This window comes from Martes martes (assembly GCF_963455335.1).
Source record: "Martes martes genome assembly, chromosome: 16".
NCBI classification, from domain to species: domain Eukaryota; kingdom Metazoa; phylum Chordata; class Mammalia; order Carnivora; family Mustelidae; genus Martes; species Martes martes.
The window spans coordinates 22135246-22160183 of NC_137904.1; the positions used below are offsets into that span (position 1 = coordinate 22135246).

At 38.9% G+C, this 24938-nt stretch overlaps 1 protein-coding gene and 1 pseudogene across 2 annotated transcripts in view; both read right to left on the bottom strand.

The window, feature by feature from the left end:
- EFCAB5 (EF-hand calcium binding domain 5) overlaps positions 1 to 24938 on the bottom strand; it is a gene marked incomplete at its 3' end in the record, with an annotated part of 154977 nt that overhangs the window by 94681 nt on the left and 35358 nt on the right. Inside the window, 1 exon segment of the mRNA XM_080827363.1 lies at positions 10156 to 10717. Within this exon segment, the coding sequence (XP_080683489.1) occupies positions 10156 to 10717 (562 nt within the window).
- On the bottom strand, positions 22093 to 23622 carry LOC308356529 (tubulin alpha chain-like; annotated as a pseudogene). The gene is made up of 2 exons: positions 22984 to 23622; positions 22093 to 22784 (listed from the first exon to the last, which is right to left on the bottom strand). The product of its transcript is annotated as a tubulin alpha chain-like (transcript).

Here is a 24938-nt window from a genome sequence, read left to right on the forward strand (position 1 = left end):
GGGGTCATAAAAAATGGTAGAACTAAAACTCACCTATTATATCCATAGATGTAAATATGCTAAAGCCTGCCTATTGAAAGATTCTAATTGAATTATAAAACAGAGTGTTCTACACTGTATATTCTGTACATAGAGAAAGCACTAAATTAAGATTACTCAGAAAAGTTGCAAATAAAAAGATGAACAAAAATATTCTATGAAAATGCATATAAAAGAAAGTGGGCGTTGCAATGTTATTATCAGATGAGATTAAATTTTGGAAAATAATTACAAAGATGATACTTTAGAAAGAGTACAATATATAATGAAGGTTTTTATGATATGCCCAATTTATACATACAATTTACCAAAATTGTTGAAAGTTGCATGTGAGAAGGGGGATGGAGTTTGTTTTTGGAAACACAAAGAGTAAGCACTTCGAAGTAAACTGGCAAAACCTTTGTAGATACCACATTCTAATAGAAACACAATGGATGTTGTCACATAGTCTGCATTAAGTTCTTTAAACACTGTACATGAATTAACTTGTAGGGAATTATCAAGTAAAAAAATTAATTATTAAGTAAAATAAAGGCTTCTGTGTCTTTCTCAGTTTTTACTTGGTTTGTGTATCCTTAATGCTTAAGCATTTATACTGACTTATTTTTCTCCTTTATGTAGCTATGGAGGAGAAAGAAACTCTATGCAAAATTTTGTTGTGATTTTTTTCTCTTTGTGGGTTAAATGTTCCATTATTAGTCCATAAGGGTGATAAAGAGTTATCACAGGAAAAATGCCAAAAAGATATTTCAATGTGCAGCACAGACTCATCGAAATAAAGCCACAGATGTAGAGATCAAAGATTATTACCAAGCCAGAACCTGATAGGCATCACTAGAACTGCGACACAGGAAAATATCCGAGTTTTTGCCTTGGGTCTAAGATCTACTTTCTAGTTCATTTGAACTCTCATCTAGGATCAGGACTGTGTATCAGGACTGATGGAGAAAAGTGAAGAAATTTATAGTATAAGAGGCCCCACTTCCCTGGAATAGTGTTAAGTTTGAACACTGATAATAATAATATCTGTGATTTTAAAAATTTTTTATTTTAATCCATGAGTTAATTACATCTGTGTAGGTTTTTACCATTTAAATTTTTTATTTTTTACAATATCATATAGTAAAATTGATCTTTTTTGGGACATAGTTGTATAAATTTAAACATATGTGTAAATATGTGTAACCACCACCATAATCAGTCTATTGAAAGTCTGTAATTCTGGGACGCCTGGGTGGCTCGGTGGGTTAAGCCTCTGCCTTCAGCTCAGGTCATGATCTCAGAGTCCTGGGATCAAGCCCCGAATAGAGCTCTCTGCTCAACAGAGAGCCTGCTTCCCTTCCTCTCTCTCTCTGCCTGCCTTTCTGCCTACTTGTGATCTCTGTCTGTCAAATAAATAAATAAAATCTTTTAAAAAAAAAAAAAAGGAAAGCCTGTAATTCTACTTTTTTTAAGATTTTATTTATTTATTTATTTATTTGAGAGAGAGACAGAGACAGACAGAGATAGCGACAGAGAGTACAAGCAGGGAGAAGAGAGAGGAAGAGTCTCCCTGCTGAGCAGGGAGCCCAACTTGGGCACCCATCCCAGAACCCTGGGATCCTGACCTGAGCAGAAGGCAGACGCTCAACTGACTGAGCCACCCAGGTGCCCCTATAATCCTATTTTAAGAGCAAATACTTTCCAGGGGAACCTGGATGGCTTAATTCATAGAACGAGACTCTTGATCTCGGGGTTGTAAGTTCAAGTCCCATGTTGGGTGTAGAGATTACTTAAAAACAAAATCTTAAAAATAAAAATTAAAAAAAAATACTTTTCTTTCTTTTTTTAAAAGATTTATTTGTTTATTTGAGAGAAAGCATGGGTGTGGGGGTGGGAAAGAGGGACAAACAGACTCCCCACTGAGCAGGGAGCCCAGTGTGGGACTGGACCCCAGGACTCTGGGATTATGACCTGAGCCCAAGGCAGTTGCTTAACCGACTGAGCCACCCAGGCGTCCCAACAAATACCTTTCATTATCAATTCACAATGAGGCAGTTGTGACTTATAAAATATGCATTCCCAAGCATGGAAGGAATCAGGTTTAGAGGGAAAAGATGCTGAAATAGATGTTAAAAGAAAAGAAAATATGAACAAAATGACACAAACATAACCTTATCAGTTTTGCAAAATTACATGTAAGAATTAAAGTCCACTTTAAACATTGGGGTATAGATGGCCCTTCTTTTCACTACATCTGTATCTCTGGGGTAAATACCCAGTAGTGCAATTGCAGGGTCATAGGGAAACTCTATTTTTAATTTCTTAAGGAATCTCCACACTGTTCTCCAAAGTGGCTGCACCAACTTGCATTCCCAACTACAGTGTAAGAGGGTTCCCCTTTCTCCACATCCTCTCCAACACACTTTGTTTCTTGTCTTGCTAATTTTGGCCATTCTAACTGGTGTAAGGTGGTCTCTCGATGTGTTTTTAATTTGAATCTCCCTGATGGCTAGTGATGATGAACATTTTTTCATGTGTCTGATAGAACCAAGATGCCCTTCAACAGACGAATGGATAAGGAAGATGTGGTCCATATACACTATGGAGTATTATGCCTCCATCAGAAAGGATGAATACCCAACTTTTGTATCAGCATGGACGGGACTGGAAGAGATTATGCTGAGCGAAATAAGTCAAGCAGAGAGTGTCAATTATCATATGGTTTCACTTATTTGTGGAGCATAACAAATAACATGGAGGACATAGAGAGAGGGAGAGGAGAAGGGAGTTGAGGGAAATTGGAAGGGGAGATGAACCATGAGAGACTATGGACTCTGAAAAACAATCTGAGAGTTTTGAAGGGGCAGGGGGGTGGGAGGTTGGGGGAGCCAGGTGGTGGGTATTATGGAGGGCACGTATTGCATGGAGCACTGGGTGTGGTGCATAAACAATGAATTCTGTTATGCTGAAAAGAAATTTTAAAAAAAGAATTAAAGTCCACTTTAATTCTTAATCTGTCATTCAAAAACGTCGATGAAAAGCAATAAAGGTATACTGCATATGTAAAACTTACAAACAACAGTGATATTTTATTTTTCAGACAAGCAGCTACCACTATAAAAATTGTCCCATATCAGTAAGAAGTATCTTCCCTATCTATGGTTCTTAGACACTAAACAGAAACAAATCCCTTTTTATCCAGGGAAGTAGTCAGATGAAAATTTTTTGGACCAGGTTGAGGCAAAGGGATACTTTAACATCATCACAAGAGGATAAAGTCTTGACAAACCAAACAAAAATTTTATTCATCTTTTTCCTTGGATATAAATAAGAAAAACTCCCATTACTAACACAAATGGACTTCTCCAAAACTCTATAATGGACTAAAAATGACACAAACAATGATATAGTTCAGAGAATTTAAAAGCAAGCCTGTTTTAGCTAAGATTGCTGTGTATCCGAGCTTTAAGTCAGTAGATATTGTACTGTTGTAAAGTATCCCAGGATTTCTGAATATTCTGCAGATTCTTGACGCTGTCATATGTTGATACACAGATCTTGAATTTTTGCCAGAAAGAGATCAAGCCCTAACCCTGACCATCCAGGCAAACAAAGCATCTTTGATTCCTTTAACTCTTGCATGAAATTCCTACAACAGCATTGCTCCAGTGGAAACTAGGGCTCTGGGGCACCTGGCCAGCTCAGTCGCAAGAACATGTGACTCTCAATTTTGGGGTTGTGTGTTTGAGTCCCACCTGGGGTGTAGAAATTACTTAAATAAATTTAAAAAACACTGAAAAAGAAAGAAAAAAAGAAAATAGGGCTCTCATCAAGCTTCAAATGACCCTAACTATTCAAACTCCCAGTTCAAGAAGCATCAGTGAAATAAACTAACCCTCTTGTGTCAGTCATGTCGTTTCTTGGCAATGAGACCTAGACGAGAGTCCTAGTGTGCCAGTTACTATTCTTATCATAGTTATTGATAAATGCCTACTTTTATGTGCTGATTGAGATTTACACATCCCTAATAGGAGGAAGCATTTCTCAATATATTGATATACAGGCTTGACATCAGTTCCCAAATTTTAAGTATTTTTATGGCACTAGGTCTAAATACAAATCTAATTTATTGCTCTGCAAGAACAGATGGTGAGCAGAAATGTTCTTTAAGCTATTTATTAAATTTAATGACACTGCTCCCTGCTGCTGTTGGAACTTTTCATTAGTACTAAAACTCCTTTAATTTGGCTTCTCTGCATAATTGGTTTTGAAGCTTTTTTTAGGGTGCATAATAACCTCCTGTGGAACTTGTTCTCAGTGCATGCCTAAAGGTTCTGATTCAGAAGATCTGAGGAAGAAGCTAGGAATCTGTATTTTTGACCAAGCATCCAGGTCATCCTGATTTCATTCTTAGGCAACCACACTCTGAGAAAGACTGTTCCAATGGAAAATTAAAATTCCATATCCTCACATAAAATATATAAAATAAAACAAAGGAAGAGTTCAGTACTTATCTCTTGCTTTATTCTAATGGTATATATGTACTTAATTTCAAAAGAATTGTTATTCTAAACTTCTGATTAGTTACTTACCCTATAGGAGGAACACTGAAAGAAATCATAAAGAATTTTATGTTCTTTTATAAATTTCAGCACAAGTATTCATGCCAGAAGATATTAGAAGGAAAGTATGAAGATTCCGGAAGAGAATCAGACATTCAAAGTGTCTTATTTTTGTTTTGTTTTGTTGTTTTAAGATCTGGAAGATACTCAGTTGTTATCTAGACTAGGGCTTAAGGCCCAAACTGGCCTGCTGCCTGGTATTGTACTACTCAACGGCTAAGATTGGCTGCTACATTTTAAAATAGTTTTTTTAAAAATCAAAATAAGAATAATATTTTGTGGCATAGTAGAAAACCTATGACACATTTTAGTATTCATAAATAAAGTTTTATTAGAACTCAGCCATGCTTATTCATTTACATATTGTGTATAACTACTTTTGTACTACAACAACAAAATTGAGTAATTGTGACTCAATTTCTCAGGCAAAAACCCTTTAATTTTTATGTAATCGAATTTAGCAATAATTTCATGATTTTGAGTCATGGTTTGAAAGGTTTTCTCAGGGCACCTGCGTGGCTCAGTGGATTAAGCCTCTGCCTTCAGCTCAGGTCATGATCTCAGGGTTCTGGGATTGAGCCCCGCATCCAGCTCTCTGCTTGGCGGGGAGCCTGCTTTCCCCCGTCTCTCTCTGCCTGCCTCTCTACCTACTTGTGATCGCTCTCTCTGTCAAATAAATAAATAAAATCTTTTTTTAAAAAAAGGCTTTTCTCTGGTAATAAAGGAAATCAATCCTTGGTTTCTCCTAGTTGTTGCATGGTTTCATTTGTCATACACACATACTTAGAAGAGTATGTTTCAGGACAAAATATCCGCAAATGAATCTAGTAGTTCTTTTATTGGGATTGTTGGTATTATTATTTTGAAGCTATTTTATGTAAATTGTAGGATAAGACAACTAATTTTGTCAATGTTGTTAGGAGCCAAGATTTTTAGGGAAAAAAAAGAGATATAAATATAAAATCAAGGAATTAGGTAAAAACCCTGAAACATTGTGTTTGATATGAAATTATCAATATTTGCTCATATTTTTATTTTTTATTTTTTTAAGATTTTATTTACTTATTTGACAGAGAGAGAGAGAGACAGTGAGACAGGGAACACAAGCAGGGGGAATGGGAGAGGGAGAAGCAGGCTTCCCACTGAGCAGGGAGCCCCATGCAGGGCTTGATTCCAGGATCCTGGGATCATCACCTGAACTGAAGGCAGACACTTAACGACTGGGCCATCCAGGTGCCCCTATTTTTAAAAATTATATTTTTTTAGTCCTGAAAGAGCCTAGAAGCAATGATAATACAATATTTATGAGCATTCCTAGCTCCCAGATGAGTAATTTCCTTTAAAAGTAGCTAAGAATCCTTTTTTAAAATTGCATGAAGCTTTCAAAGACTAAAGGAGTAAGGCTGGAAGAACACAGGAGCCAAAGTTGGGTCAAGTTGAGGATCAAAAAGAAAAAGTAACTATAATGGATTAAAATGCCCTGAATATATGTTAAAATCAGTGTGTCTACAATGATACTCAAAAGGAACCATCCCCCCCCAAAAATCTTTTTTCAAAAACATTTTTGTTTGTTTATTTATTTAAATATATTATTTATTTATTTGACAGGTAGAGAGAGAGCACAAGTAAGCAGAGCAGCAGACAGAGGGAGAGGGAGAAGCAGGTTCCCCGCCAAGATGACAACCCAAGGCAGGGCTCCATTCCAGGACCCTTAGCCAAAGGCAGATGCTTAACTGATTGAACCACCCAGGAAACCCCCAAGAAATCTTTAATTTGTTGTTCTTCCAGGCACCTATAGATAGATAGTTAGATAGATAGATAGATAGATAGATAAGTAGACACATAGATACATAGAGATATAACATATAATATTCTGAAAACCTGTAATTAAAAGGAAAGAATTAAACATTTATTTTGTTTTATTAGTAGGAAGCATATTTCAATGTAACTAAATACAAAGCAATCAAGCAGGAGTTATTTCAGGAATTCCCATAGCTCAAAATTAGGGAATCTATAAAATTCATTATCAACAGGTCTAAAGTAAAGCTAAATGATCATCTCCACAGATGTTGAACAAGCATTTGACAAAATTAACAATCATTCTTATTCTTTAAAAACTGGCTCAGTGGGTTAAGTGTCTGACACTTGATTTCAGCTCAGGTCATGATCTCAGGGTCATGATATCCAGCCCCACATTAGGCTCCATGCTCAGCACAGAGTCTGCTTGTCCTTCCCCCTTTGCTCCTCATCCCACTTGCACACGCTCTTTCTCTCTCTATCAAAAATAAATAAATAAATAATATCTTTTTAAAAAAATCACTCTTTAAAGGGGTTAGAAAAAGAAGATCAAAACCCAAACCCAGCAAAAGGAAGGAAATAAAAAAGATTAGAGCAGAAATAAATAATAGAGAAACCAAAAAACTCCAATAGAACAGTTGTCCTTTTCTCTGCCATTGCAGTGTGTGCAGTTGAGGGTTCCTCATCATGTTTTCTCTAAAGATTTTTCAGGATCAAGTTATTCCAGGGCCAAATGAAGAGTCAGACACTTAACTGACCAAGCCACCCAGGTGCCCTGCACATTTTTTTCTAATGTAATAAAATACATCTTTTTCAGATCCAAATAAAGTAAAGTTATGGTATTAATATATAGCTTTAAAAAACTGCTCATGATGAGGCAATAATACAAAAATCATCCCTACTAAAGTCATAAACAGGATGAGGGTGCCCATACCATCATTATTATTTAACATTCTATTGGAAGTAATTGCCAATATAACTAGGTTAGAGGAAGATATTACAAACATAAAAATTGAAAACAAAGAAGGAAAATGCCTATTGTTTTCAGATAAGGTTTCCTTTCTAGAAAAATCCAAATAATCAACTAAAAATGTTCTATAAATAGGGGCGCCTGGGTGCCTCAGTTGGTTAAGCATCCAGTCCTTGGTTTTGGCTCAGGTCATGATGATCTCACGGTTGTGGGATCAAGCTCAGTGTCTGGCACCACACTCAGTGACGAGTCTGCTTCAAATACCTTCACTCTCTTCCTCTGCTCCTCCCCAATCATATGCACACTTTCTCTCTCAAATAAATAAATAAGTCTTTTAATAAAAATAAAAAATATTTTTTCTATTAATGATGGAACTCAGTAAGGTAGCAGAGAATGAAAATTTTCAGAAATTAATAGTTTTCATGTATTCAAACTACATATAGATAGAAAATGTAATGAAATAAAGTCCCATTTACAATGGCAATAAGCAATAATAAAGTAGGGGTGCCTAGGTGGCTCGGTGGGGTAAGTCTCTGCCTTCCGTTCAGGTCCATGCTTTCAGAGTCCTGGGATCAAGCCCTGCATCAGGCTCTCTGCTCAGAGGGGACCCTGATTCCCCTCCTCTCTCTCTGCCTTCCTCTCTCTCTGCCTTCCTCTCTGCCCATTTGTGATATCTGTCTGTCAAATAAATAAATAAAATCTTAAAAAAAAATAAAGTAACTAGTAATATATCTAACAAGAGATGCAAGCTTAAATGAAAAAAAAAACTTTAAGACAACAATGATGGATACAAAATAAGAGGAGCAAATGGAAAGACATATGTTCTCAGATAGAAACACTTGTCATTAAAGATGTTGATTTTCCCTAAGTTAATAAATAAATTTAAACAAATTTCAATGAAATTCCTATAAGGCTTGTTTTGTTGTTCTCCTTTTTTTTTTTTCAAGTAGATGACTCAATCCTAAAATTTATATTAAAAAGCAAAAACATGGGGCCCCTAGGTGGCTTAGTCCGTTAAGCATCTGCCTTCAGCTCAGGTCATGATCTTGGGGTCCTGGGATCTAGTCCCCTATTGGGCTCCCTGCTCAGCGGGGAGTCTGCTTCACCCTCTCCCTCTGTGTGCATGCTCTCTCTCTCTCAAGTAAATAAATAAAATCTTTAAAAAAAAAAAAAAAAGCAATAGGGGCACCTGGGTGGCTCAGTGGGTTAAGCCTCGGCCTCCGGCTTAGGCCATGATCTCAGGGTCCTGGGATCGAGCCCCGCATCAGGCTCTCTGCTCAGCAGGGAGCCTGCTTTCCTCTCTCTCTGCCTGCCTCTCTGCCTACTTGTGGTCCCTCTCTGTCAAATAAATAAATAAAATCTTAAAAAAAAAAAAAGCAATAACATCAGAATAAAGGAGTAAATAATGGGAACCAGCACAGAGAATTATTGAAATACAGAGTTTCCTCAACTTACGATAGGGGTATGTCCCAATAAACCCATCATAAATGGAAAATATCCTAAGTAGAAAATGCATTTAATACACCTAACCCACTCAACATCATAGTTGTATTGAGCCCATTTAAAAAGTGTTCAGAACACTTAAATTAGTTTATAGTGAGCAAAATCATCTAACAAGCACCTGTTTTATAAAATGTAGACTATCTCATGTAATTGATTGAATACTGTACTGAAAGTGAAAAACAGAATGGTTGTATGGGTACAGAATCATTTTAAGTGTATGGATTGTATGGCTAACCAGGAGCTGTGGCTCACTGCCACTGCCCTGCATCACAAGAGAACATCATACTGCATTTTGCTAGTCCAGGAAAAGATCAAAATATTCAAAATTCAGAGTATGATTTCTACTGAACACATACCACTTTCACACCAACATAAAACCAAAAAACCAGTAAGTGGAATCATTGTAAGTCAGGGACCGACTGTATATTTAAAAGTCTCAGTGATTAAAGCAGTGCACTGTGGTGCATGAATAGGGAGATAGTCAATGGGATAGGATAGAAAAATGCAGACATACACTCCAAAATATACAAGAATTTAGTAATAAAGTTTCAAACAGCGGGGCAAAATAGACTATTTGACAATTGTCATTGGGATCACTATGTAGCCATTTGGAAAAGAAAAAGTTGGATTCATATTTTACATCTTACATTAGGATAAATTCCAAATGGATCGATACTTAGAATGGGAATTAAAATAATAAAAATTCCAGGAAAAAAGTGGAAGGATTATTTTACTATCTTGAAAATAACAATGACTGGAAATCTAGAAGCCATAAAATGAAAGTAAATAAATTCAACCACATAGAAATAAAATATCTTCTGTATGACAAGATGTAAATAGCAAGTAAAAAACAGAGGAAAACATTTGTAACTCAGTCTTATATAAAAGGAAGAAAATTTAGAAGCTATATTTTCATTTGCTTCTGTATGTATAAAGAACCTGAAAAAATCCACTGAAAGTGAAGAATAGCCATTATTTATGGCAGCGGTCAAGTACTGAGTAGATGGATGATAAGAATGGAAGAGGAACTTTTCATTGTATAACTATATATTTTGACTTTTGAACCAAGTGAATAGATGGCCTATCTGAAAAGTTAAATTTTTTAAAAGTTCCTACTCTATATAGCTTACTTTCCAGTGCAGAGAGACAGAAGATAAACAAATTTGTATGATTATGTTATTGTTCTACTTGCTTTCAATGTAAGGATCTAGATCATCAACTGAAAATATAAAAAAAATTTACCTGTTGCCAGTAGTGTTGGGAACATGAATCTTCAGGTCTTCTGTGACATCTCTCATCATCCTTTGATAACCAGACATTCCTGAGTCTTTGATATAATAAGGATTGTTTCTCATTAAGTATTCCCCCAAATGATTAATTGGATTAAACTTGGTTGTATTATCAACCTCTGCCCAAAGCTGCTTCTTATCCACTTGCATTAACATTTTTTCCACTCCAGGAACTAAGGTAGGCATAAGTTTGTCAAGCAGATATGCACGAGTGTTCAGTGTCATGTTGTCAGCATTAAACCACTCTTTGGCCAAATTATCCCTGGGGAGTTTTTTTTCAGCCTTTTTTTCTTGTTCTTTCTTCAGAGTATCCTTGTCTATTATTTTCTGCTGCATTGCCTGGGCTTTTGCTTCCAATCTTTCAAGACATTTTTTCTTCCATGGCTGTTCTAGCTTTGAATTCAGTGCAGCTGGATCTAAATTGAAAATCACTTTTGCAGGTTTTCTAACCACCAAATTCTTTGAGGCCTTTATTGAACACACTGAGGTTTCTGTTTGCTCTTCCAGGTGCATTCCTGAGGAAGAAAAAAAGTGAAATGTAAGAAATATTAGAAGTAGATTTTAATCTGTTACTTTAGAATATTATTAGGAAAAAAAGTCCCATCCTGCCCCCCTCCCTGGCCTGGGCAAGATGGTGGAGGAGTAGGAGAACTAAATTTCGTCGGGTCCCAGGAATTCAGCTAGATAGTTATCAAATCATTCTGAACACCTACAAACTCAACAGGAGGTCGAAGAGAAGAAGAGCAGCAATTCTAGGAACAGAAAAGCAACCACTTTCTGGAAGGTAGGACGTGTGGGAAAGGGAATCTGAGGTGATATATGGAAGGAGAGACCACGGAGAGAGGGGCTGGCTCCCGGGAAGCAGTACAGCTGTGGAGCATAAAATCAGAACTTTTAGAAGTCTGCACCACCGACAGACATTGCTCCAGAGGCTAAGTGTGGGGTGGAGCCCTCGTGGGGACAGTGTGGTCTCAGGTCCCTCGGGGTCACAGAAAGACCAGGGATACCTGAGTGTGGCAGAGCTTCCAGGTATCGGAGCGGGGAAGCCAGCTACAGAGACAGAGCCGAGGAGTGAACTCTCAACTCGGGGTTGCCATAAACAGTGATCTGAGGCACAGTTGGACCACTATCTTCAAGTAGGGTCCCCACAATTTGCAGATCTGGAGAGAGTCACCTTCTTCATCCCCCAGGTGGAGCGGTGCGGGAGTGCAGTGCAGGAATCTGCTGGGTTTGGAGACCAAACGGCGTCATGCGCACCAGAGATAGAAACGCTCGGTCACAGGCTGGGTGAGCACAGAGTGTGGCCGGAGACCAGGGAGATGGGAGGGATTGACTGCTTTTCTCTGAGGGCACACTGAGGAGAGGGGCCCCGAGCTCTCGGCTCCTCTGGGCAGGAGATTGGGAAGCTGCCATCTTCATTCCTGTCCTCCAAAGCAGTACATAAAGTGTTCAGGGAACAAAAGCTTCTGAGCACAAACCCAAGCAGGTCACTTAGCTTGGCTCCTGGCAAGGGCGGCACAATTCCACCTCGGGCAAAGACACTTGAGAATCCCTGCAACAGATCCTCCCCCAGGAGATCAGCAAGAACATCCAGCCAAGACCAAGTTTACTGATCAATGAGAACTGTGGAACTCCTGAGCTAGGGGAATACAGCACATAGAATTCATGGTTTTTTTCCCCCATGATTCTTTAGTCCTTCAAAGTTAAATTTTTAAAATTTTCTTTATTTTTTTCATTTTCTACTTTATTTGAATTTTTCCTCTTTCCCGTTTTAACCAACATCTTATCTTATCAATACCTTTTAAAAAATCTTTTTTAATTTTCATTTTTATAGTCATATTCTATCCCTTCATTGTACTTAACCTTATTTTTTGTATATATATAAGTTTCCTTTTTTTAAAGTTTTGGGATACAGCTTCTTCAAACAGACCAAAATATACCCTAAATCTAGTGTATGGCTTTGTTCTAGTCCCCCTGATCACATTTTATCTCTCTCCCTCTTTTTTTTTTTTCTTTCTTTTTTTCAATCAACTTCTTATCAGTTCCTTTTTTAAAATCTTTTTTAAATTTCATCTTTACAGTCATATTCCATCCTTCATCGTATTTACCCTACTATTATTATATTATTGTCAATGTGTTTCTTTGATTTTGTTATTAATTGGGTTATATAATTGGCTGCTACCATGTTAGGCATATAGATACTTAAAATTGTTGTATCTTCTTGTTGGACAGACCCTTTTGGTATGACTTAGTGTCCTTCATCATCTCTTATTATCGTCTTTGGCTTAAAATCTAATTTATCTGATATAAGGATTCCCACCCCAACTTTCTTTTGATGTCCATTAGCATGGTAAATTGTTTTCCACCCCCTCACTTTAAATCTGGAGGTGTTTTCGGGTCTAAAATTAGTCTTTTGTGGACAGTGTATCAATGGGTCTTGTTTGTTTGTTTGTTTGTTTTTTATCCATTCTAATACCTGTGTCTTTTGATTGGGGCATTTAGCCCATTTACATTCAGGGTAACTATTGAAAGATATGAATTTAGTGCCATTATATTGCCTGTAAGGTGACTGTTACTGTATATTATCTCTGCTCCTTTCTGGTCTATGTTACTTTTAGGCTCTCTCTTTGCTTAGAGGATCCCTTTCAATATTTCCTGTAGGGCTGGTTTGGTGTTTGCAAATTCTTTTAGTTTTTGTTTGTCCTGGAAGCTTTTTATCTCTTCTTCTATTTTCAATGACAGCCTAGCTGGATATAGTATTCTTGGATGCGTATTTTTCTCATTTAGTGCTCTGAATATATCATGCCAGTCTTTTCTGGTCTGCCAGGTCTCTGTGGATAGGTTTGCTGCCAATTTATTTCTACCATTGTATGTTACAGACCTCTTGTCCTGAGCTGCTTTCAGGATTTTCTCTTTGTCACTGAGATTTATAAGTTTCACTATTATATGTTGGAGTGTTGAGCTATTTTTATTGATTTTGAGTGGGGGTCTCTGTGCCTCCTGGATTTTGATGCCTGTTTCCTTCCCCAAATTGGGGAAATTCTCCACTATAATTTGCTCCAATATACTTTCTTCCCCCCTCTCTCTTTCATCTTCTTCTGGGAATTCCAATTATTCTAATATTGTTTAGTCTTATGGTATCACTTATCTCTTGAGTTCTCCCTTGTGATCCAATAGTTGTTTTTCTCTTTTTCCCCCAGCTTCTTTATTCTCCATCATTTGGTCTTCTCTCTTCTAATTCTCTCTAATTCTCTCTTCTGCCTCATTTATCCTTACAGTCAGAGCCTCCATTTTTTATTGCATCTCATTAATAGCTTTTTAAATTTCAACTTGGTTATATTTTAGTTCTTTTATTTCTCCAGAAAGGGATTTTCTAGTGTCCTCTATGCTTTTTTCAAGCCCCGCTAGTATCTTAATAATTGTTATTCTGAACCCTAGTTCTGACATTTTACTTATGTCCATACTGATTAGGTCCCTGGCAGTTATACTACCTTTTGTTCTTTTTTTTTTTTTTTTTGAGGTGAGTTTTCCCATCTTGTCATTCTGTCCAGAGAAGAACAGATGTGCAAGAGAACAAAATACTAAAATGGAAACAATGACCCCAGAGAAATATATACTAAACAAATCAGAAGAGATTTGAAACCAAAAAAAAATTAAAAAGAAAAAAAGAAACAATAATGAGACATGTGAGCAGAATAGAGCAATACACTGGATTCTGTGTGTATTTTGGTCTTTTTTTTTTCCTTAGAAAACTAGATTCCAAAATTATCAAGAAAGAAAAACTTATATATGTACAAAAATAAAATCAAATACAATGAAAAGATAGAATGTAACTAAAAAAGTTAAGAGACAAAAAAAAAAAAGGAAAAAAGAAGGAATATAAACAGAGATGTGAACAGAACAGAACAATATACTATATCCTGAGTGTATTTTGGTCTGTTTGTTAGAAGAAACTACACTCCAAAATTGTAAATAAAGAAAAACATACATACACAATATAAAATTAAATACAATGAAAGGATAGAATATAACTGTAAAGATGAAAATTTTAAAAAGACTTAACAAAGGAAAAAGAAGGAGGAGGAGGAGGAGGAGAAAATGAGAATATGATCAGGCAAGTGAAGAGAACAGTCATGCACTAGATTCTGGGTGTATTTTGGTCTGTTTGTTAGAAGAAACTGCATCCCAAATTGTAAGGAAAGAAAAACATATAGGTACAAAAATTAAACACAATGAAAGAATAGAATGTAACTGTAAAAATGAAAATTTAAAAAGATTTTTTAAAAACGAGTTGGTAAAATAAGAAATTGTTTGAAAAAGGGGAGAAAAAATTTTTTTAAAAAGGGGGATAAAAGAGTTAAAATTGAAAGACTAAAGAACTGTGCGGGGAAAAACATGAATTTTATATACTATTTTGCCTTAGCACTGGAGTTTTGTAGTTCTCTATGATTGGTAAACTTGGTCTTTTCTGGATGTTTTTGGCGATGTGAGGTGGGGCCTCTTGCATTGATTCCCAGGTGTCTTTGCCTGGGTGGAATTGCACCCCTCTTGCCAGGGGCCAGGCTAAGTCATCTTCTCTGGTTTCTCTGTGTGGCTTTTGTTCATTGAAGATTTTCTGCACCACTTTAGAAGATGAGAATGAAAATGGCAGCCTCCCAATCTTCAGCTCTGGAGCAGAAATCTCAGGGCCTCGCTGCTCAGCGGAACTTCAGAAAAAACAGTCAGTCACTCCTGTCTCCCTGGTCTCTGTCCACACTCTATGCTCACCCAGCCTGTGACTGAGCATTTCTATCTCATGCACATGACCCCATTTCGAGTCTCCAAACCCTGCAAATTCCTATGGTGTGCACCCATGCCACTCCTCCCAGGGAAGGAAGGGGGTGTCTCCCTGCAGTTCTGCTGCTTGCTGGACCCCTGCTGGCAGAGCAGTCACCCAGTCATGCTGGGGTTCATGGCATATGCCAACACCAAACTGAAAGCTCACTCCTGGGCTCACTGATTTCAGGCAGCTTTCCCTTTCCAATGCCTGAGAACTCTGTCCCACTCAGGCACCCCCACTTGCCCTATGACTCCCGAGACAATACTGTCCCACTCAGGATTCTGCCCCACTTCACCACCTGAGGGCCTTTCAGGCAAGCATGTCCCTCACAGGAGCAGACTTCTAAAAGTTCTGATTTTGAGCTCTGCTGCGATATCACTCCACTGCTGGTTTATGGAGGCTCTGTACCCTCACAACTTATCTTTCCAAATATCACCTTGAATTCACATCTCCACACCTTCTACCTTGCAGACAGTGGTCACTTTTCTATTTGTAGAGTTGCACTTATTCTTTTCTCAGATCTCCAGTTGAGTTTGCAGGTGTTCAGAATGATTTTTTTTTTAATTTTTTATTTTAATAAACATATAATGTATTTTTATCCCCAGGGGTACAGGTCTGTGAATCATCTGGTTTACACATTTCACAGCACTCATCATAGCCCATACCCTCCCCAATGTCCATTTCCCCACCACCCTCTCCCGTCCCCCTTCCCCCCCGCAACCCTCAGTCTGTTTCTTGAGATTGAGTCTTTTATGGTTTGTCTCCCTCCCAATCCCATCTTTTCATTTTTTCTTTTCCTACCTCTCCCCAAACCCCCCCACCTTGCATCTCCCCTTCCTCATATCAAAGAGATCATATGATAGTTATATTTCTCCGATTGACTTATTTCGCTAAGCATGATACCCTCTAGTTCCATCCACGTCGTCGCAAATGGCAAGATTTCATGTCTTTTGATGGCTGCATAGTATTCCATTGTGTATATATACCACATCTTCTTTATCCATTCATCTGTTGATGGACATCTAGGCGCTTTCCACAGTTTGGCTATTGTGGACATTGCCGCTATAAACATTCGGGTGCACGTGCCCCTTCGGAGCACCACGTTTGTATCTTTAGGATATATACCCAGTAGTGCAATTGCTGGGTCGTAGGGTAGCTCTATTTTCAGTTTTTTGAGGAACCTCCACACTGTTTTCCAGAGTGGTTGCACCAGCTTGCATTCCCACCAACAGTGTAGGAGGGTTCCCCTCTCTCCGCATCCTCGCCAGCATCTGTCATTTCTTGACTTGTTAATTTTAGCCATTCTGACTGGTGTGAGGTGGTATCTCATTGTGGTTTTGATTTGTATTTCCCTGATGCCGAGTGATGTGGAGCATTTTTTCATGTGTCTGTTGGCCATCTGGATGTCTTCCTTGCAGAAATGTCTGTTCATGTCCTCTGCCCATTTCTTGACTGGATTATTTGTTCTTTGGGTATTGAGTTTGATAAGCTCTTTATAGATTTTGGATACGAGCCCTTTATCTGATATGTCGTTTGCAAATATCTTCTCCCATTCTGTCAGTTGTCTTTTGGTTTTGTTTACTGTTTCCTTTGCTGTGCAAAAGCTTTTGATCTTGATGAAATCCCAATAGTTCATTTTTGCCCTTGCTTCTGTTGCCTTTGGCGATGTTCCTAGGAAGAAGTTGCTGCGGTGGAGGTCAAAGAGGTTGCTGCCTGCATTGTCCTCAAGGATTTTGATAGATTCCTTTCGCACATTGAGGTCCTTCATCCACTTTGAGTCTATTTTCGTGTGTGGTGTAAGGAAATAGTCCAATTTCATTTTTCTGCATGTGGCTGTCCAATTTTCCCAGCACCATTTGTTGAAGAGGCTGTCTTTTTTCCATTGGATATTCTTTCCTGCTTTGTCGAAGATTAGTTGACCATAGAGTTGAGGGTCTATTTCTGGGCTCTCTATTCTGTTCCATTGATCTATATGTCTGTTTTTGTGCCAGTACCATACTGTCTTGATGATGACAGCTTTGTAATAGAGCTTGAAGTCTGGAATTGTGATGCCACCGACTTTGGCTTTCTTTTTCAATATTCCTTTGGCTATTCGAGGTCTTTTCTGGTTCCATATAAATTTTAGGATTATTTGTTCTATTTCTTTAAAAAAAATGGATGGGATTTTGATAGGGATTGCATTAAATGTGTAGATTGCTTTAGGTAGAATAGACATTTTCACAATATTTGTTCTTCCAATCCATGAGCATGGAATATTTTTCCATTTCTTTGTGTCTTCCTCAATTTCTTTCATGAGTACTTTATAGTTTTCTGAGTATAGATTCTTTGCCTCTTTGGTTAGATTTATTCCTAGGTATCTTATGGTTTTGGGTACGATTGTAAATGGGACTGACTCCTCAATTTCTCTTTCTTCTGTCTTGTTGTTAGTGTAAAGAAATGCGACTGATTTCTGTGCATTGACTTTATATCCTGACACTTTACTGAATTCCTGTATAAGTTCTAGCAGTTTTGGAGTGGAGCCTTTTGGGTTTTCCACATATAGTATCATATCATCTGCAAAGAGTGATAGTTTGACTTCTTCTTTGCCGATTTGGATGCCTTTAATTTCTTTTTGTTGTCTGATTGCTGAGGCTAGGACTTCTAGTACTATATTGAACAGCAGTGGTGATAACGGACATCCCTGCCGTGTTCCTGACCTTAGCGGAAAAGCTTTCAGTTTTTCTCCATTGAGAATGATATTTGCGGTGGGTTTTTCATAGATGGCTTTGATAATATTGAGGTATGTGCCTTCTATCCCTGTACTTTGAAGAGTTTTAATCAGGAAGGGATGCTGCACTTTGTCAAACGCTTTTTCAGCATCTATTGAGAGTATCATATGGTTCTTACTCTTTCTTTTATTAATGTATTGTATCACATTGATGGATTTGCGGATGTTGAACCAACCTTGCAGCCCTGGAATAAATCCCACTTGGTCGTGGTGAATAATCCTTTTAATGTACTGTTGGATCCTATTGGCCAGTATTTTGGTGAGAATTTTCGCATCTGTGTTCATCAAGGATATTGGTCTGTAATTCTCTTTTTTGGTGGGATCCTTGTCTGGTTTTGGGATCAAGTGATGCTGGCCTCATAGAATGAGTTTGGAAGTTTTCCTTCCATTTCTATTTTTTGGAACAGTTTCAGGAGAATCGGAATTAATTCTTCTTTAAATGTTTGGTAGAATTCCCCTGGGAAGCCGTCTGGTCCTGGACTTTTGTTTGTTTGAAGATTTTTGATGACTGTTTCAATCTCCTTACTGGTTATGGGTCTGTTCAGGTTATCTATTTCTTCCTGGTTCAGTTGTGGTAGTTTATACATCTCTAGAAATGTATCCATTTCTTCCAGGTTGTCAAATTTGTTGCCATAGAGTTGCTCGTAGTATGTTCTTATAATTGTTTGTATTTCTTTGGTGTTGGTTGTGATCTCTCCTCTTTCATTCATGATTTTATTTATTTGCATCCTTTCTCTTTTCTTTTTGATAAGTCTGGCCAGGGGCTTATCAATCTTATTAATTCTTTCAAAGAACCAGCTCCTAGTTTTGTTGATTTGTTCTATTGTTTTTTTAGTTTCTATTTCATTGATTTCTGCTCTGATCTTTATGATTTCTCTTCTCCTGCTGGGTTTAGGCTTTCTTTGTTGTTCTCTCTCCAGCTCCTTTAGGTGTAGGGTTAGGTTGTGTATTTGAGACCTTTCTTGTTTCTTGAGAAAGGCTTGCACTGCTATATATTTTCCTCTCAGGACTGCCTTTGTTGTATCCCACAGATTTTGAACTGTTGTGTTTTCATTATCATTTGTTTCCATGAATTTTTTCAATTCTTCTTTAATTTCCTGGTTGACCCATTCATTTTTTAGAAGGATGCTGTTTAGTCTCCATGTATTTGCGTTCTTTCCAAATTTCCTCTTGTGATTGAGTTCGAGCTTCAGAGCATTGTGGTCTGAAAATATGCAGGGAATGATCTCGATCTTTTGGTACCGATTGAGACCTGATTTATGACCCAGGATGTGGTCTATTCTGGAGAATGTTCCATGTGCACTAGAGAAGAATGTATATTCTGTTGCTTTGGGATGGAATGTTCTGAATATATCTGTGATGTCCATCTGGTCCAGTGTGTCATTTAAGGCCTTTATTTCCTTGTTGATCTTTTGCTTAGATGATCTGTCCATTTCAGTGAGGGGAGTGTTAAAGTCCCCTGCTATTATTGTATTACTGTCGATGTATTTCTTTGATTTTGTTATTAATTGGTTTATATAGTTGGCTGCTCCCATGTTAGGGGCATAGATATTTAAGATTGTTAGATCTTCTTGTTGGACAGACCCTTTGAGTATGATATAGTGTCCTTCCTCATCTCTTATTATAGTCTTTGGCTTAAAATCTAATTGATCTGATATAAGGATTGCCACCCCAGCTTTCTTCTGATGTCCATTAGCATGGTACATTGTTTTCCACCCCCTCACTTTAAATCTGGAGGTGTCTTCGGGTCTAAAATGAGTTTCTTGTAGGCAGCATATTGATGGGTTTTGTTTTTTTATCCATTCTGATACCCTGTGTCTTTTGATTGGGGCATTTAGCCCATTAACATTCAGGGTAACTATTGAGAGATATGAATTTAGTGCCATTGTATTGCCTGTAAGGTGATTGTTACTGTATATTGTTTCTGCTTCTTTCTGATCTACTACTTTTAGGGTCTCTCTTTGCTTAGAGGACCCCTTTCAATATTTCCTGTAGAGCTGGTTTGGTGTTTGCAAATTCTTTCAGCTTTTGTTTGTCCTGGAAGCTCTTTATCTCTCCTTCTATTTTCAATGATAGCCTAGCCGGATATAGTATTCTTGGCTGCATGTTTTTCTCGTTTAGTGCTCTGAATATGTCATGCCAGTTCTTTCTGGCCTGCCAGGTCTCTGTGGATAGGTCCGCTGCCAATCTAATGTTTTTACCCTTGTATGTTACAGACTTCTTTTCCCGGGCTGCTTTCAGGATTTTCTCTTTGTCGCTAAGACTTGTAAATTTTACTATCAGGTGACGAGGTGTGGACCTATTTTTATTGATTTTGAGGGGCGTTCTTAGCATCTCCTGGATTTTGATGTTTGTTCCCTTTGCCATATTAGGGAAATTCTCTCCAATAATTGTCTCCAATATACCTTCTGCTCCCCTCTCTCTTTCTTCTTCTTCTGGAATCCCAATTATTCTAATGTTGTGTCGTCTTATGGTGTCACTTATCTCTCGAATCCTCTCCTCGTGTTCCAGTAGTTGTTTGTCTCTCTTTTGCTCAGCTTCTTTATTCTCTGTCATTTGGTCTTCTATGTCACTAATTCTTTCTTCTGCCTCATTTATCCTGGCAGTGAGAGCTTCCATTTTTGATTGCACCTCATGAATAGCTTTTTTGATTTCAACTTGGTTAGATTTTAGTTCTTTTATTTCTCCAGAAAGGGCTTTTATCTCTCCGGAGAGGGTTTCTCTAATATCTTCTATGCCTTTTTCGAGCCCGGCTAGAACCTTGAGAATTGTCATTCTGAACTCTAGATCTGTCATGCTACCTATGTCTGTATTGATTAGGTCTCCAGCCTTCGGTACGGCCTCTTGTTCTTTTTTTTGAGGTGAGTTTTTCCGCCTTGTCATTTTGTCCAGGTAGGATTTGCTTTCTCCTGCTGTGGAATTCCGCTGTTCTTGGTGACTGAAGTTGGTTTTGGATCGGTTTCTTGTTGATCTTCTGGGGGAGGGGCCTGTTGTAGTGATTTTCAAGTGTCCTTGCCGCAGGCGGAATTGCACCGCCCTTGCCAGGGGCCGGGCTAAGGAATCCGCTCGGGTTTGCTTTCGGGAGCTTTTGTTCCCTGAGCGCTTTCCGTAGAGTTCCGGAGGACGGGAATGAAGATGGCGGCCTCCCAATCTCTCGGCCCGGAGGAGCCGAGAGCTTGGGGTTCCGCTCCTCAGTGCGCTCTCAGAGCAAAGCGCCCAACAGTCCCGCCTCCCTGGCTTGCGGTCGCGCCTCGAGGAAAGCAGTCAATTGTTGCAGCTGGAGAAAAGCGCCGGGTCGCTTTTGTCTCCGTGGCCTCTAGCCGCGCTCCGAGCCCACCCAGCCTGCGACCGGCACAAGGTAACCCTGGGCTTAGAGCTCACTCCTCGGCTTTGTCGCTATAGCCGGCTTCCCCGCTCCAATACCTGCGAGCTCTGCGGCACTCAGACACCCCCAGTCCTTCTGTGACCCCGCGGGTCCTGGGGTTATGCTGACCCCGCCTGGGTTTCCCCCCAGTTTAGCCTCTGGAGCGATGTCTCCCAGTGGAGCCGACTTTTAAAAGTCCCGATTTTGTGCTCCGTCGCTCCGCCGCTTGCCGGGTGCCGGCCCCTCCCCCCGGGGTCTATCTTCCCGTCGCTTTGGATTCACTTCTCCGCAGGTCCTACCTTTCAGAAAGTGATCGATTTTCTGTTTCTGGGATTGTTGCTCTTCTTCTCTTTGATTTCCCGTTGGATTTGTAGGTGTTCACAATGGTTAGATAAGCTATCTAGCTGATCTCCTGCTACCCGATGTCGTCTCAGCCTGCTACTTCTCCGCCATCTTGACTCCTCCCATCGTGTTCAGAATGATTTGATAGCTATCCAGATGAATTCCTGGGACCAGAGGAAACTAAGATCTCCTACTCCTCCACCATCTTTATTGGTCCTCAGGTAAATCTTTTCATTTGTTTAGGACATCTTTAATTTCTTTTGGCAAAGCTTTACAATTTCAGTATTGAGGCTTTGCTCATTTTTGGTAATATTTGTTTCTAGATGTTAAGGGGTTTTGATACTATTAAATGGTATTTAAATATTTTATTTTCTAATTATTTTGCTAATATACATACATATAATTGTTTTTTTTTTCTTTCTTTCTTAAAACCTTTACTTTGAGACATGGAAAAATCTTACAGGTACACATAGAAAAGTAAGACATGATCACAGTTAAAAAGTGAAGACACTATAACCAGAAAGCTTTAATGCTTGTCAGCAAATGTTTAAGCTAAATTTCTGAGTGTGACAAACTACAGGGATGAAAGGAATGGTAATTAGTATTCCTCTCCTTCTTCACCCTCTCCGTCAACAGAATCCACACCAACCTCCTCATACTCCTTCTCAAGTGCAGCCATGTCCTCATGGGGCTCAGAAAGTACTCCTCCCTCCATGCCTTCACCCACATACCACTTGGTGTACATTAGGTCAAACTTATGGACCAGGTGAGCCCGGGCCTCAGCAATGGCTGTGGTATTGCTCAGCATACACACAGCTCACTATACTTTGGCTGGATTTCTACCAGGTACCACAGTAGGAGGCTGGTAATTAAGGCCAACTTTGCAGTCAGTGAGGCAGTGGTTCACAAACTGGTTGCTGCACTTGGTCTTGGTGGTGGCAATGGCATTGACATCTTGGGGAATCATAGGCAGCAAGCCATGTAGTTACCATGCCAAGGATCATATTTCACCATCTGGCTGGCTGAACCAAAGCATGCAGTAGTGATCTCTGATACAGAATGCTGGTCATGGTAGGCTTTCTCTGCAGAGATGACAAGGGCATATGTGGCCAGAGGAAAGTGGATACAGGGATAAGACACCAGGTTGGTCTAGAATTCTGTCAGATCAACATTCAGGGTTCCATCAAATCTGAGAGAAGCAGTGAAGGAAGAATAATAGGGCTAATAATGCAGTTGAGGTTAGTGTAGTTTGGACATTTAATATCAAGGCTGCTTCTTCTTCTTCTTCTTCTTCTTCTTCTTCTTCTTCTTCTTTTAGAGAGAGAGAAAAGGAGAGAGGGAAGTGCACATGTGCACTTGTAAGTGGCTGGGGGCAGAGGGAGAGAATCTTTCAAGCAGACTCCCTGGTGAGTGTGGGGCTCGATCTCACAACCATGAGATCATGACCTGAGCCAAAATCAAGAGCTGGATGCTTAACTGACTGAGCCACCCAGGTGCCCCAATATCAAGGTTTCTGCGATAGCTGTCATAAACGACCTTGTTGTCTACCATGAAGGCATAGTCAGAGTGCTCTAGAGTGGAGTTGGGAGTGAGGGCTCAGCTACAGCTGTGTAAACCTGAGGAGCTGAGTAAATGGAGAACTCCAGCTTGGAATTCTTGCCATAATTGAAAGAGAGATGTTCTATCAGTATGGAGGTGAACCCAGAGCCAGTTCTGCCTCAAGAGCTGTGGAAAACCAAGAAGTCTTGAAGACATGTGCTCTGGTCGCCCAGTTTCTGAATTGGTCCAAGACAAGGCCAATGATCTCCTTGCCAATGATGTAGTGCCCTCAGGAAGCAACTTTGTGCCTGGGAAGAGGTTCTCAGGGTTAAAGTGCTGGTGGTAGGGGCCAGTGTGAACTTCATCAATGACTGTAGGTTCCAGGTCTACAAACACTGTCCTGGGCACATACTTGCAGCATCCATCTCACTGAAGAAGGTGTTGAAGGAATCATCTCCTCACCCAATGGTCTTGTCACTTGGCATCTGGCCATTAGGCTGGATGCCATGTTCCAGGCAACAGAGCCCCAAGCATGCATTGCTAATCTGGACACTAGCCTGACAACATAGATGAAGATGCACTCATGCATGGTAGCTACAGGTTAGCAGGCACAGGAATTAGGAGCAGACACAGGGTCGCTGTTACCATCCCTCAATTAAAGTAAGTAATGCACTTATAATTGTTTCTTATAAATTGATTTTGTATGCAGAAACCTTATTAAATTCATATTTATTGCTTTATTCAATTATGTTATCTGCCAAAAAAAAGACATTTCTACTTTATTCTTTATAATTTTTATAATTTTACTTCCTTTGGGTTATTGCACTCGCTAAAACCATGTATTTTGGGGGGAGGAACAATCTATTTTTGACACAGCTTCAGAAATTAAGACACATTAATGCAGGGACTCTCTCAGTGGTTAGAACAGTGTTGGAAACATAGTAAAAACTCTTACTTGATAAATGAATAAATATTGTGTTAAAAATATTATGGACATTGGAATCATAGATACCAGGGGTCAAATTCCAGCTCTCACCTTTCCTAGCTTTAGAACAAATTACTCAGTTTAGACTCAGTTTGTACTTCTGTAATATGGAAACAATAATTATACTTTGCATGATAGTCATGAGAAAATTATGCATATATATGAAATTATATATCCTAAAACATCTATAGTTATTATTATTATTGGATGAGCTCACACAGAGAGAATGTCTATAGATTGAGAAGAGGACCATGAAAGGAATCTTCTGCAACTTTTTTTTTTAAAAGATTTTATTTATTTATTCGACAGACAGAGATCACAAGTAGGCAGAGAGGCAGGCAGAGAGAGAGGAGGAAGCAGGCTCCCCGCCAAGCAGAGTCTGATGTGGGGCTCGATCCCAGGACCCTGGAATCACGACCTGAGACAAAGGCAGAGGCTTTAAACCACTGAGCTACCCAGGAGCCCCAGGCAACATTTTTTAAATAACAGACATGTTTATTAAAATAAGTTTTTGTTGTTTAGGTCAGGATGTTATTGCTGGGATTGCTTCTCGGCCTTTTGGCTAAGATCAAATGCAGGATGTTATTGCTGGTACTCAAAGGTCATGGTAGGACTTATAAGTTTTATGCAACATTTTTAAAGAACAGGCAAAACAAACAGACAAACAAACAAACACAGGAGTCTGAGAGTGAAAATAGGATAGGTTAGAATCACAGAAACCACAAGAAGAGTTTCAAGAAGGATGTATTAGTAAAGACCCTTTCAGTTTCAAGCAATAGAAATCCATCTCACATATCTTAAATTAAAAATGGAAAGTATAAGTTCATATGGTGGGAAAATCCATAACTGTTTTCAGACATCACTGAAATCCAGTTTCTAATTTGTTCTGTTGAATTAATTTTTAAACTGGTTGTCCTCAC